The sequence below is a fragment of the Syngnathus typhle genome, linkage group LG3, assembly GCF_033458585.1.
Source record: "Syngnathus typhle isolate RoL2023-S1 ecotype Sweden linkage group LG3, RoL_Styp_1.0, whole genome shotgun sequence".
NCBI lineage: Eukaryota > Metazoa > Chordata > Actinopteri > Syngnathiformes > Syngnathidae > Syngnathus > Syngnathus typhle.
In genome coordinates, this window is record NC_083740.1 from 18,777,151 (window position 1) to 18,791,916 (window position 14,766).

General features: G+C 39.1%; 2 protein-coding genes across 3 annotated transcripts; both read left to right on the forward strand.

The window, feature by feature from the left end:
- On the forward strand, positions 1-7,937 carry smarce1 (SWI/SNF related, matrix associated, actin dependent regulator of chromatin, subfamily e, member 1). Of its 2 annotated transcripts, none has more exons than XM_061274555.1 (11): positions 1-156; positions 744-792; positions 1,015-1,058; positions 1,249-1,353; positions 2,299-2,379; positions 2,684-2,815; positions 4,139-4,310; positions 5,844-6,016; positions 6,104-6,205; positions 6,586-6,838; positions 6,947-7,937. In XM_061274555.1, exons 2-11 carry the CDS (start codon positions 786-788, stop codon positions 7,150-7,152), a joined length of 1,275 nt encoding a protein of 424 aa, XP_061130539.1. In that variant the 5' UTR covers positions 1-156; positions 744-785; the 3' UTR covers positions 7,153-7,937. The 2 variants fall into 2 exon arrangements, with proteins under 2 accessions (XP_061130539.1, XP_061130540.1); XM_061274556.1 differs by having other exon boundaries at positions 1,249-1,347.
- Positions 7,938-9,900: 1,963 nt separating this feature from the next.
- On the forward strand, positions 9,901-12,824 carry ccr7 (chemokine (C-C motif) receptor 7). Its single transcript, XM_061275339.1, has 3 exons — positions 9,901-9,993; positions 10,822-10,871; positions 11,201-12,824. Exons 1-3 carry the CDS (start codon positions 9,984-9,986, stop codon positions 12,260-12,262), a joined length of 1,122 nt encoding a protein of 373 aa, XP_061131323.1. The 5' UTR covers positions 9,901-9,983; the 3' UTR covers positions 12,263-12,824.
- The last annotated feature ends 1,942 nt before the right edge of the window (positions 12,825-14,766 follow it).

A 14,766-nucleotide genomic window follows, 5' to 3' on the forward strand; every position in this document is an offset into this window, starting at 1 on the left:
GGTTATGGTGTGCGTCGATTGGCGGCGGTCGAGAAGCCTTCATTCATCGAAACGCCTTTCATTTGTATTAGTGTGAAACCGGGCCTTCTGCGCGAGTTGGCCGGTTAACATTCGAGTCAAAGCGTATGATACTATTGAGGTGACTCGGCTTTTAGGGTGAGTTTTCCCCCACCTCAACGGGATCATTAGAACTGACGAGAAACCGTTCGATTGTCTTACAAAGACGCTATTACGTCGGTGCAGCTAGTTAGCACACTCGTGAAGCTAAGTCAGCATGCTAGCACCAAGCATTTGCTAGCTTCTGTTATCTGAGCATTTGTCCTACATTGTAAATTCCCTTATAAATCACCACCCTACATCTTATATCTTTCAATTCCCCACTAGTAAATTACTGATCTCTGATTTAAGTTTTACCTCAGTCTTTCGATTCGAGGGCTCGCACGCTATCGATCTATTGTTATTGTCTTTCTTGCCTGCTTGTTAGCTTAGCATTGGCACGTTATTTTGTACTCCGCAAGAACGAATCGTTTCCCTCATTACTATCATTGCGCTGCGTGCTATCATTAAGTTAGTAGCTTACTTGTTATGGTACGAAATTATTGCATAAAGTCCCAGCCTGGCACGACATTGTCTTACTCATTAGCCAGCCCTCATTCAGAGCTAGCGTCTTCCAAGTGTTAGGAAAAACTTATAGATATGCCAATGCGCATTTAATTAAATGTATTTCTAAATGTGTTTTATAGAATTGATGACTGGCCCGGATCAAAACCTGGATCAGTGCCACGATGTCTAGTAAGATATGTTTTTATCTTGTGTGATTTTTAAAACTGCTTGGGAAACATGTTAATAATGTGAAGTAATTATAATCAAGTGGGAATCCTTGCTGCACGGTAAGTATACATTTTTCTAGCAGACGAGTTGAAATGCTTATAATTATTATAATAAATTATTATAAATTTCGCTTATAATTTTTAAATACATGTATTTTTCATTGGGCCTATTTTCAATTTTCAGAGAGGCCATCCTATGCTCCTCCCCCTCCCCCTGCACCTACAACTGTAAGTATAGCACGTATTTAACCTCAAATAATGACTTGGTATCTGAGTTATATATATATATTCATAAATTTCCCCGCTTCGGTAACTGTACTCCTGCAATTTAGTTTGTTCTCATATACTCATCTTTACTGGTTTCTTTCCTATCTTTAAGCCATTTCCCCTTTGTGTATGTCCCATTTGTTTCCAATAGCAAATGGCCAATACAGCAGGATTTGTGGGGTACAACCCCTACAGCCATCTGGCCTACAACAACTACAGACTGGGAGGGAGCCAAAGCAGCAACAGTCGGGTAACGGTATGAATATTGTCATAGCAAAAACAAAGATGCGCATCTATTTAAAGATGTGTATCTATTTGTTTCCAGTAAATTCAATACACTACACTGCAAGTTGGCTTGATTAAATTTGTCACTTGTCTCAAGAACCTGTGAGCATCCCCAAAAATGGAGCCATTCACCTGACTCACCTTTGTTTGAATATATTGTGTGAAGCGTTGCAACTTCTGTCTTGAAAGAATATTCATAGGACAGTGTGAAACACAGCATTCCAAACTGCTTTTGCAGAGTCCTGACTTCATAATAGTGCAGACTGGCTTATCATCAGTTTATTCAAACGCCACCTGCCTTGGATTGCTGCATTTCTGACAGCCATGTTAAGTAACCCATGCCATTCCTGTTGTCATGGAATTATTCACTTGCTGCTTGGCATGATTTTGGCTGCTGAACAGTAATTCAGTCACTGCATGAAAGCTGTGCTTGGCTAACTCTGATAATGGTGTCATGTCCCATAGCAGACAAATCAAGTGCTTTTTCATTTTTTACGTATAGCTGATTCTATTCTATCATATTGTGGTACTGAACTTTTTTAAAGCGATTATAAATTTTGGTGACAGTTGTGCTTAATTCCAAGTCGTTTTTTTCCTTTTTTTTTTTTTTTTTTTTTTTTTACACAGCATACCCTCAAATATAGTCATGTAGTTCGCATGGTTTCCGGATATGAATGATGGTCAAATAAAGCTTCAAGATGATTCATGACCCCGCCGTTGTGTTTAGACCTCTAGATAGCACTCTGTTCACCGAAAATCTAAAAGCCCACGACTTGCCATTTCTTAAAACGTCACTTTAAACCAACATTGCCATCTAGAGGAGCCAAAGAATACAACAACTGGTTCATGAAGCTTCATTTTCCCATCACTCCCAGATATTGTATAAGCTCTCTGTTTTGTGCTTTTCTTTTGTCAGAATTCCTCTGGAATAAATATACCAAAGCCACCCAAGCCTCCTGATAAGCCACTGATGCCGTATATGAGATACAGTCGTAAAGTAAGTACTGTACACTTTGTGAAATCTTTGTTTTGCATCATTGATTCATCATGTGCGCAATTGGAACACTTTAACCATTTTTGTGTATGTCAAATATAAACAGTTTGAAATGTCAGTGTTGCTTATCAAGGTAGGTGTTTTAAAATGTAGCCAGTACACACTTAGGACAGTCTTTTATCAACTTTGGAGATGGATCTTAAAGCACACGGCCTCCTCTGGTTTGTGACCTCTCTGCAAAGAGATAAGCACTTATAGCCCCTCCAACCCAACCCAATCCCACCCCATGTCTGGTTCTCATCACCAGGTTTGGGATCAAGTAAAAGCCTCCAATCCCGATCTGAAGCTATGGGAAATTGGGAAGATAATCGGTGGCATGTGGAGGGACCTCACTGATGAGGAGAAACAGGATTATTTGAATGACTACGAAGCAGAGAAGGTTGGTTGTTTTACAAAGAATGTTTGTGGGTCTTTCATGACTGATGACCACGAGATACAGTGAATATAAAACATCTACACACCCATGTTCAAATCCTTTTTTGTGTGTGTGATATAAATGACCGCAATAAAATATGATCTAACACTTGCATAACTCATCTGGAGTAAAAAAGGATGGTAGCTACACAACATTAAATCCTGATATAACTGGAGAAACTAATTTATATTCAATCTCTGGTAAATGGGAGTCAACACACAACTGCAAACATCCAATGTTCCCCACGTAAAAGTTCAGATATTCTAGTAATCTGTTCCCGACATCTTTTTTGCCTTCTAGCAGAAACCTGAACACTTTAAACTAACACCGGCTGATATTTAAAACTTTATAATTCCTTCCATGTTCATTTGGTTTGTTGTGTTTGCAATTTAGGGCTGGATGATAAATTGTTACCGTACTGAAATCGACATTCAAGATGTTAACATTGAAATTAGGATATCAGTCACATGACCTGGTGTTGATCGACAGGCTGAAGCCAGCCAATACAACTCTACTTGCGTAGGTAGCGGGAGGGAACAAGCGGAAAACAAGTGGTCGACTATATTTTCATATTCAATTGCTGCTGTCATTGTTCTGTAGAAAGAACATCTCACTGTAGTTAACAATAAATAATTTTGCCAAAGGCCTACATATTCCATTTAAAAAATTTCAGCTGGACTACAAAATGTTTGTTTTTAAAAATAATTTTTATTTGGCTCGCGACTGACCGCGTTATTGTACAAGTACCGTATATTATTTTGTGTTTTCACGATCTTTGTGGTTGTCCCAATGTTATATGTGAAGTGTTTTATTACAGCTGCAGCTGTTGTAAAAAAAAGTTGTATTGTTCTGTAGGATGTGTCTCCTAAATGTCAAGAAAAGCCTGAACATGTCAACCTTTGGGGTTAATGAGTGGAACTGCGGCAGATGTCGGCTCCCATTTAACACGAGTTTGAATGTGATTGTTCAATTCTGAACGCGACCTGTTATAAGAGGGTGTTCACAATTTGCAACCACATTATTCCTTGTTCCCCTTTCTGAAATGCTTTTCTTTCAGTTGTGTTGTGCAGGTCATAAGTGGGCAAATGGTCTCGGTCTCTCGTTTTATATCACAAAAAAACATTTGATCGGGCTTGTGTAGAATGACGTGTCTCCGGAAGTTGCGGGTCCCTCCAGTCCTCATTGCTTCCTGCGTAACAATCCCGCATAACCTCTTTTCTTATCTTGATTTTAGCTGGTGTGTGCTTGCTTGCCTTCTCCTTGTAATTCTTGTCATCTCCAACATAGATTGAATATAATGAAAGCATGAAGGCCTATCACAACTCGCCAGCTTACCTGGCCTACGTCAATGCAAAAAGTCGTGCTGAGGCAGCACTCGAAGAAGAGAGCCGTCAGCGGCAGTCTAGACTGGATAAGGGCGAGCCATACATGAGTATTCAGCCCGCTGAGGATCCAGATGGTAAGGCCACTCACTCAGCTTCCTTTGAAATCCACCACACATTACAACACAGTGCGGCAATTATTTTAGTGGGACCACACAAACTGTTCTCTTGTATTTTCCACTGACACCGCTCCCACTTTTTTTTTTTTTTTTAGTGATTTCATTTTGGTTATTTGTTTCAGAGTGGCCAATATTCTGCAAAATGCACTTTTTGTTCCTGTTTTAAACGCACGCACGCACGCCAGAAGAATATGTTAACATGAGCTACACCCATGTGAAGGAAATGATGCTTGCACTGAGTGTAGATGCTGACAGTGGAAGATAACGAAATTGAAGAAAATTACAGATAACAGCACTTGGAAAGTAACAAGTCAGGCCATAAAATCCCCAGGGCTCGAAAGAGATCTCATGTCCACATTGTTGGTCACGTACAATTAGCTTTCCTCATCATTCTGATTGTGCTTCATTACTTGATGTCTGAAAAGATTTCAACCCAAGTACCGTTTTTTGATATAAATGAGTGAGTTTTATATTTGTGTAGTGTTTACTTAAGAAAAAATCATAGAAGGTTATGTATAAGTGCATTGTTGTACTAAAAAGAAGCCATGGCTATGAGATACTTTTAGCTAAATTAATAGCAAAGATGTCTACCAATCAAATCATTTCAAGCTAGCATCGTGCACACCGATCAGGATGTCTGATCACTCCTTCAAACAGAAAGGCTTATGTAGGAATAGTAGTTTTCATGATTATTTTATTGTTCTATATGTCTTGTAAAGCGCTTCATTTGTATTGTATTATGTATTGTATCGTAAGATGGCACAACTGTCCTGTTGTTTTCACTAAACCTTGATCATTTGTGTAGGACAGTTTGGCTATGTTGATGGAAAGATAAAAACGACCTGTTCATTGAAAGTGCTGTATTATTCCGTGTTAGTGTTTGTATACCCCTGTTTGGGACACTTTTTTTTTTTTCTTAACCGTCATAAGGTACAGTTGAAATAGCCTGCGTTTGTCATGGATTTTTTTCTCCCCCAACTTTTTAACTGCTCAGTATGGCTAACTTTCATATACTTTCTCTGGGTTGCCAAAAAGGCACGCTTTATGGCAACTAAATTTCATACCATATTTCAAGAAACACTGAACATGTCATAACATATCAGATAGCTGTAGAACAGGTGTGTCAAACTCATTTTTGTTGCGGGCCGCATTGTAATCATAGCTTCTTTCGGAGGGCCATTATGACTGTCAACCCAAATAAATGTATGGGCACCTCATGTTATTATATACAGTAAAAGCCACAAAACAAAATCGTTTTCAAATCAGACGAATATCATATTGGTCAAATATTAAAAAAAAAAAAAAAAAAGGTTTTCATTAAAAGTGAAGACAATTTACAATTCTAGTAAGGACACACGGGGCTCGAGTTTGACACCTGTGTTGTAGAAGGTCAGTTTTGCGTTAATATGTTGCTAAGTCAATTGTTTGCACAGCTTTGAAAATACACTTTTGAGGCTGTACTTAACATGCAGCTTTTTCATGTTTTTCTAGATTACGATGATGGATTTTCAATAAAGCACTCTGCAGCAGCCCGTTTCCAGCGCAACCACCGTCTGATCAGTGAGATTCTCAGTGAGAGCGTAGTGCCTGATGTGCGCTCTGTAGTCACAACTGCCCGTATGCAAGTCCTTAAGCGTCAGGTCCAGTCTTTGATGGTTCACCAGGTATGATCACGTTTTGGACTTTAATACGTTGGTCCAGAATGTTGGTAGTATTTGGTAACGGTTGTCTCTGGTTGTCTGCTACCACAGAGAAAGCTGGAAGCAGAGTTGCTTCAAATTGAAGACCGCCACCAGGATAAGAAACGAAAATTCATTGAAGCCACAGATTCGTTCACAAATGAGCTCAAAAGAGTATGGTCTCTTTTTACATCAAACAGTGGTGAAACGTTCCCACGCCAAGCTCATTTTGCATGTTTAATAAACTGTACAGTGAGGAGCTCTGGTTAAGTGCCAGGCTACATCTGCCCCGAGCCACAAGCTTCTGTTAATTTTATCCACATGTGGCAGTCACAAAGCTGTAATCTAACATTGTTTACTCCAAAATGAATTGCTGCATTTGTGGGTGCATTATCAACAGCTTACAATAGGTGGGGCCATTTGCCTCCTTTTATGTTCACTCTCCATGATAACGTTAGAATTATCAAAACATGAGACTCCTCCAAAGAGTAAAAGGTTTTTGACAATCCAGATGTTTTGAATGATACTCATTCTGTATCTTATTTTTCTTCCAGCTTTGCTGTATGAAAGTAGAAGTGGATATGGAGAAAATTTCTGCAGAAATCTCCGCAGCAGAAGAGGCAGCCCGCAAACGGATGGCCGAACGGGAGAAAGATGCAGGTGACCGAGGAACTAAAGAGGCTCCCACTTGTGGCCCTGCAGCAGCAACAGAAGAAGAAAAACATGGCAAATCACAGCCAAATCCCCTCGGTGAAAGTGCCAATAAGGCAGCTGAGAACAGTGAGTTTGTCTCCAAAGATCCATCAGGTGAGCCATGTAACCAGTCAGATGATTATGTCTGGCTCACAGAACAAGCCCTATTTTCTATCACTGTTTTTGTTTTAATGTTCTTTTCCCACTCTTTCACTTTTGCAGGGAAGCCGAAGGCTTCAGAGGAACTTCAGGAACAACCCGGCAGCGAAGAGGGGGCTTCAGAGGACAAGGAAAGTGTCCTCGAAGGAGCCATGGAGGAGGGAACCAGTGACAGTAACACAGGTTCTGAAACCACTTCTGCTCAGACAGAAGATGCTTTGACCAGTGAGCCATCTGAGGCTTCCAGCAGGGCAAGATCAACCCACTGAGTCACACACCTGTGTCGGAACTATCGAACCACTTTTTTCCTCTGATGGACGCTCATGAAGTTAACCATCTATTATCTCCTCACCGCCCCGAAAGCAGGCATAAGAGATGCTCTTTGCAGCAGAAGTCAGCAAATTCATTGTTTGAAAAGTGTGTGTGCCACAGGAGCCTGCCTAAAGTAACCAATCCACAGAAAGAACTGATCTAGGCCCACTTAAGCAAATATAGTTTCATAACTCTTATAACATGTTAAACAACCTCATGTGAATCAAGTGTTATGTATGTAACAATGTTTGGTAGTATAATTGTTATTTTTGCATGTTTCAATTCCGAATAACTTAGTTTTTCCCTTAGGCCTCGTGTGATCTTAGCAGTAGACACTGTTCACTACCAGTATTGGTGTTATGGTGACTGTGAGAGTATTTTTATGTGTGTGGGGGGTCGCTAGTAGTATAGTGATGCCAACTATCGCGCTTGTTCTTCATTTGTTATATTTTTGTTATCCTAGTCCATCTAAAGGTTTTAGATATATCACTCAGTCATCTGTGCTGTACAATGATCAGATGTTCACAAGTATTCTCAAGTTTGGTAGCTGTCAGTCAAGTCGAGACCAGAACATGCTCAAATCTAAACTTACTGAGATATTGTCCATACTGCATATGAGGTTTGCTTGGATAAGAATACCTCATCCATGTTGTCATACAATGGCATGAACAGTCCAGAAAATGCAATTTTAAATGGTTTTTCTTGTACACATTTCTGCCAATAAACTTTTTTATTCTAAAAATGTGTTTTTTTTATCTTTTATTTGGTATAGTAATTGCGAGAATGGTGTCAAAAGTGGGATTACTCATCACCGGAACATTTATAGATAAAGCCAGCTACTGTACAGCACCGGTATAAGACGAGTTGGCTAAACATCGAAACTTGTTAGGCGCGGTTGTTTATTGATGGGCAAATGGAGATTCAGATTTAATTAATTTTTGTTTTGTTTTACTTGTTTAGTCTGAAAGCACACTGACTTGTCATGTTTTAAGCCTCAGCAGTGAGGGCTAAAAAAAATAGTTCATGAAGCATATTTATTTATGGCATTTATTTTCCCAAGACGACTGCCATTTATTCAAGTGGTCTTCAGCAAGACTTTGGCATGCTCATCTGGGATGTACCAGGATTTGGGGACCTTTGGGAAATCACTGACAACTCTTAAATCATTACTGCATTTTTTTTTCAAAATAATCTACGACCTCTGTCAATTGTGGGTGCTTTGAGTCGTCATCACATTACCTCACACAATCACACTTTACATGTGTTTTCCTGTATAGCCTAAATATGAACATTTGGTTCCAGTTGGGCAGTCTCTAACAGTGGGAGTGCAACACTTGTCAAATGGAATAGAATATTCATTTCTGAGTCCTACAATGAGGAACCAGGTTTTACAACCAGTAAGTGGAAAGCATAATTATACATTAGCCCAAACAAAATGTAGCCAAAGTGACGGTTTACGCAGCATGTCATTGCCATTCAATTAACATTTTGAGTGTCAGGGTTATGCTGTTTGTCCCAAAATTTACTGTATAATGGCGGCATAGTTACACTTCAAATGGTCTATCACCCTATGAGAAGATAAAATGATTCCAAGAGAAAAATCCAATTTGTTGTGTTATTGTGAAGCTGAAAAAGAAAAAAAGCCTCTCTTAATCCAATTTCTTCCTCCTCTTTTTGACTAGTACAGATCATTCTTAGTGGGGCAGACAATAACAATATTTTATTTTCCCTGCTTTACTTTGTCATGAGGAAGTGGGTAAAGATCAAAGCAGTTTGTTTTGAGTTCCTGTGCTGACTGCCATACAGTAGGCCTGTGTGTGGACCACCCAGTGGAGTGTAATGTGAGGAAGCATACACTTGCCACACTCGCTGGAGCAAATTATTGTTGTAGACTAAAAAACATAAGGAGTCCACATCGAAACAAGTTTGTCATTTCCAATTTTGTAGCCTACATCTGGATCTGATACACGTTATTAGAATCTATCAACCCATATTGTACTCTGTGTATATCCTGTTGAAGGTAGCAGTGAGCTCAAGCCAATAATGTCAGCCGGGTAAACTGTAAATTTTGCTCGGTGCAATTTTGCAACTTTGGTGCCTAATGCGTATTATGCGTGCATGTTTAAAAAGGTGAGATCAGATGATCTTTACTTGACTACTTATTGTGAAGTGGTAGACTTTTGATTTGGATTAATGTCAAAGTGTATTGCACCGTTTGTGTTTTGTACCTTGTGGTTAGCACGGCGTAAAGTGTAGGAAGACGTGTAAGACAAAAAAAAACAACCACAGTTACAGGTTATAGTAGGTCATTGGGTAGATTTGCAGATTTGATTTGCCTTCCTTTCTGTGCAGAAAGACAGTTTTTCTTTTAATACAAACCACCGCGTTAAGATGCACAATGTCAGTAACCCGTGACTAATTTGCATCATACTTGAACTTACTTAAAACAATATTTAACCTGTGCTCCATCTTTGTTTGGTTCCCTATTAATAGTTTCTGTACTCATTATAACTCTACCCCAAAAGATAGCAGTTCTTCTCACTCTATTTTGCTGTTGTTGATCAGTTTGACATAAAATGTAGATAATACCTATTTAGTAAAGGGCTGTGGTTTATTTTTTTTGCATGCCACGATACATGTGCATGCCAAGATACATGTGGTGCAAACAAGGTTTCAGTGATTTAAATTTCAGTTCAGTTCTGGTTTTTTTTTTTTGTTTTGCCAAAGGAAACCACGTCATGTATAAAAAGCGGTTCTTTAGTGTCTTTACCGCCTGCTCTCTGTCAACATGTCAAGCTGTGAGTAACTCAATTCTTTATTATTCTATATTACTATGTTATATGGTACATGTTATTTTTGTGAACTTCCATCATATAGGGAAGTTAAGAATATATAGGATGTTCAGAAAATGTTGTTGATCTTATATATAGTATTTATTTCCAGACAAAAATGTCAGATTTCCAAAGGTTGACAGGCATAGCTAAAAAAAAACTTTTTTTTTTCTTCAAATGTTTTATTTATTTACTATCTGAGAATATTGTGATATGGAAAACCAAAATCCATTTATCTAAAACTAGTTATCAAAAGGTAAATCATGTTTCATTTAATTTTAAACGGTACTACAAGCATCTGTCTATTGCTCCACTGACAAAAATCCCAGTTTAAAAAGTAGAACCTATTAAAAGGATAGGTAAAAATTATCTCAAAAGCTTTTCTAAATGACAATGCAACTTATTTCTGACTAATTTAAAGTGTCTTCAATGTCACATTTTTACCAAGAATGGTCTTTATTTGGATTATGTTAATCAGATTATTATAAAAAAAAATGGACAATGCACAAATACCTGACGGAATTCGCAGGCTCTGAAAACAAGTATAACAGGTTAGTTAGCTTTAATGAGGTGAACAACATAGTATGCTCACCAATAAACGTGACTACACTACAGGAAAGGCTGATTGAATTAAATAACATATTATGGCAAGTGAATCTTCTCATAAAATAAATGAAATGTAAGTCGTGTTCTAATCTTTTCAGTAAATTGAGCAGAGTGGGGAAAGATGCATGATAGAATCCCTGTTGATCATTAATGAAATTAATAGTAAAAATGTACACTTTATGTTTTCAGACGTTCAGATGTTCCTTCCCCTTTTCCTCATATGGTCGATTATTTTTAAGGTAAGACACATGCCAAACAAAACAAAAAAAAAAAATAACACCAATCATTTCACACTTCATTTTTGTTTGGGGCGCGTGTAACCTCATAGTCATGATGGTCATCGAGATCCAATGATTTCATGTGTTCATTGCTAAGATGGGTACTATTAGAGAGGGCCCGCGTACCAGTTGTAGTCCGCGCACCACACTTTGGGGATCACTGCTGGAGAATTAATCATCCCTGAACTGTTAGTCGCTTCCTAACAACAGTAATTCTCCTTATTACAAAAATGTGTGTTCAATAACATTATATAAATTTATTTTAACCATGTAATATGTTTTGATTGCAGCCTTGTTTATGTCAACAAGAAGAGAATGTGACTGACGACATGGATATCATCTTTGATAACTTTGATTATAGTAGCATTCCTATGCTCTGTGAAAAAGTGTCTAACCGTCAGTTCCGCCAGTGGTTCATGCCAACCTTCTACTCCATCATCAGCTTCACAGGACTGGCAGGGAACCTCTTGGTCATCCTTACGTTCATCTACTTTAACCGCCTGAAGACTATGACAGACGTGTACCTGCTCAACTTGTCATTTGCTGATTTCCTCTTTGCATTTTCACTTCCTTTTTGGGCAGCCAATTCCATGACAAATTGGGTGCTGGGCGTAGCAATATGCAAGATCATGCATGTTGTTTACAAGGTGACTTCTTATAGCAGCATGTTCCTCCTCTGTTTAATCAGTGTGGACAGGTACTTTGCCATAGCCAAAGCTGTTTCTGCTCACCGCCTTCGCTCCCAAGCGGTGCTTTTCAGCAAAGTGTCGTCTGTTATTGTCTGGCTTCTAGCTCTGATTGTCTCCATACCAGACATGAAATATACCACAGTCATCAATGACACCTGTACACCTTTCTCCAGTACTTCTGACCCCCTTCGAATAAGCATCCAGACAAGCCAGATTGTTGTCGCATTTTCCCTCCCCCTCTTGGTCATGAGCTGCTGTTACAGTAAAATCATCCAGACCCTTTGTAAGACTCAAAACTTTGAACGGAATAAGGCTATAAAGGTGATTCTCGTTGTGGTTGTTGTCTTTGTGGTCTGTCAGCTACCCTACAACGTGGTCTTGTTTTGGTCCACACTTCTCATTGCCAACGGAGGCACTACACATTGCACGTATGAGAACAACGTCCTGTACGCCATTGACGTCACTCAGTGCGTAGCCTTTCTAAGGTGCTCCCTCAACCCCTTTGTGTATGCCTTTATCGGTGTGAAGTTTCGCCATGACCTTCTGAGGGTACTCAAGAAATTGGGTTGCATAAGCCAGGAGATGCTCTTCAAGTATACCCATAGGAAGAGGACAAGCTCTGCAGCCTTAGACACCGACACCACCACCACATTCTCACCCTAAGACAGCGCAGCTACAATTTCCTCCCGCACACCTCTGAAGATTTAAGTCCGCCAAAATATTTACAGGTGGCTCTCACTTCAGAAAGGAGATCGTTCCCCCTGTGTTGATGTAAATTGAATTTGTGCATTAGTCTCAACGTGCTGTTAAATCCAAATTACAGTCAATATTTGTATTGTTATGAAATACCCTTCTAATGCAAGAAATATAAAATATTCAACAGCAACAGCAACTTAAATTTACTTCGCATAACTGAATATTGTTGAAATGTTTTATGCCGGTTGCAACCTGATGACCCTGTATCTAGTTGTATTTAGTAAGTGACTGTATGTAACTTTTATCCCTGACTGAATTTGAGTGATTTTTATGCTAAAATTTTGCTGCATGGTATTTTTGGTCTTTGACATTTTTTTTTTTTAACCTAAAATGTGTGCATTGACTGACATTGTAGCCTTTTACTATATAGCTGACAAAATGTGCTTCAAATGTGCTTTATTTGCTGTAATTTCTCAAGAACGCCATCTAATCCATTAAACTGGACAAATAGTTCCATGACTAAGTTAAATATTGTATGCTTTTCTCAATACCACAATGAATGAACTTTGTGTTTGTTGTGTAAGTCAATTGTTAGGATTGGCACAATGTGCTGAAATGGAGGCCTTGAGCCAGACACGACAAGGCGATAAGCAACCAAACAAAACTTTATTGAGCCAAGGGAGTACAAAAAGGCATGAAAACAACACGATCTGGTAAATAAAAACAACCACAACTGTGAGAAAAGGTTTCTGCGGCAAAGACAACGCACAAATGTGTTGAGTCTAAAGCCAGCTTTTAAACTGTTACGAAGGTGGGCTCTCTTCTCACCAGGCTAGTTCACCATGGTAACTTGTGCTAAACTGGTCACTTGCAGGTTGTGTTCTCATATTTAGATTAAATCGGCTGTAAAAGAGCTGTCCTCTTAATCTCGATTGAAATGGTGTTCCGATTTGTGGACATTACAGTGGATCTTGTCTTTTTTGTTTTGATTAATTTTCTTGGAGAGGGGGCGTCATGGCCTTTGATTTAGTTTTTGATGTGGACTTTGATTCGTTTTTGATTTGGACTTTCTTGTGTCAATGTCAACGTCTGCCTGAAGTCGGCCACATTTGTCCATGCATGCCAACGCACAGTGCCGTAAAATCCTGATCTGTCGCTCGCCTGCAATTGGAATAAATTACATTTCTGTTTCCAGCATCTGTGTGAAGAATGAATAGCAATGAGGTGATGAATCAAATTGTGTCTAAACAAAATCAGATAATTGAAATGATGTTGAAATAATGATTAAAATGCTGTAGAAAATAAATGTTAAACTTTGGTTTTGCACCGTATTCTATTGAATGGTACGTGAAATGACACTAGAAATGCGCCCGTTTACATGAGCGGATGAGCACCTGGGTTAAAAAAGCCAGTTGCTAACCGGCATCACAGTACCACTTAACTCTGATCGTGTTTTCAGGTTTTGTCATGCAAAAAAAGCCTGGCTATTTTGAGCTTCCTTAGTAGTATACCCCCTAGGTGAGGCGTTGGAGACACCGCCTACCACTGAACACCATGGAGACTGGAAAAACACAAGACACAGAAGTAAACGAATGGTCCAACACGGGAACATAACAGCAATAAACGGTAACAACTTATTTACACACTAATGATATGAAATTAGTCCTGACTGGGACCTTCACTATCTTTCTCAAGGAGAGTTTGGTGTGATTTCAAAGAACTGGAATAAAACCTGCAAACTTTATTTTAAAAAATTGTATCGCCTGAGCAAATCCATTTTTGAAAGCGCTCCATGACAATCTATTTAGGATTTCTGTTTCTATAAGTTGTGCCAAGTGTTTGTGTGCCCTGCGATTGGCTGGCAACCTGTTCAGGGTGTCCCCCTCCTACTGCCCGATGACTGCCGGGAAAGGCTCCAGTACCCGTGGGGAAAAGCGGTCACGGCTCGTCCCCGGTTATTCTATTATGTGTATGTTGTCATGGTTTCTGTTAGTGTCTCTGTGTACTCGCCCCTTCCCCTCCTGTGGTCGCATTGCTCAATTTTGACCCGCATTGTAGTCATAGCTTCTTTCGGAGGGCCATTATACCTCATATTATATACAGTAAAAGCTACAAAACAAACGGACAAATAACTCATTTTCAAATCATACGAGTAAAAACTGGACAAATATTAAAAAAAAAAAGATATTAAAATCAAAGACAATTTGCAATTCCAGTAATGACACACGAATTTGATGCACAATTTGACTTTGCGGGCCACATAAAATGATGTGGCGGGCCGTATCTGGCCCCCGGGCCTGGAGTTTGACACCTGTGCTCTAAATGAAAAACAAACATGTTAACTAAAATTTTAAGCAAGGCAGTAAAGTAGCAGTAACTCTCCCATTTTGAACGACTGTGTATTCCACTGGTGTCATTCAAGCAAGTGTAGACATCTACACCCCTAACATGACATCATAACTTTATAGCTG

Bases quoted from the DNA above. Each gene is read 5' to 3' on its own strand.
- smarce1 (XM_061274555.1), top strand. The intron at 1,354-2,298 runs GTATGAATATTG...TTCTTTTGTCAG, and splicing joins GCAGCAACAGTCGGGTAACG to AATTCCTCTGGAATAAATAT. The intron at 2,816-4,138 runs GTTGGTTGTTTT...TCTCCAACATAG, and splicing joins ATGACTACGAAGCAGAGAAG to ATTGAATATAATGAAAGCAT.
- ccr7 (XM_061275339.1), top strand. The intron at 10,872-11,200 runs GTAAGACACATG...TTTTGATTGCAG, and splicing joins TATGGTCGATTATTTTTAAG to CCTTGTTTATGTCAACAAGA.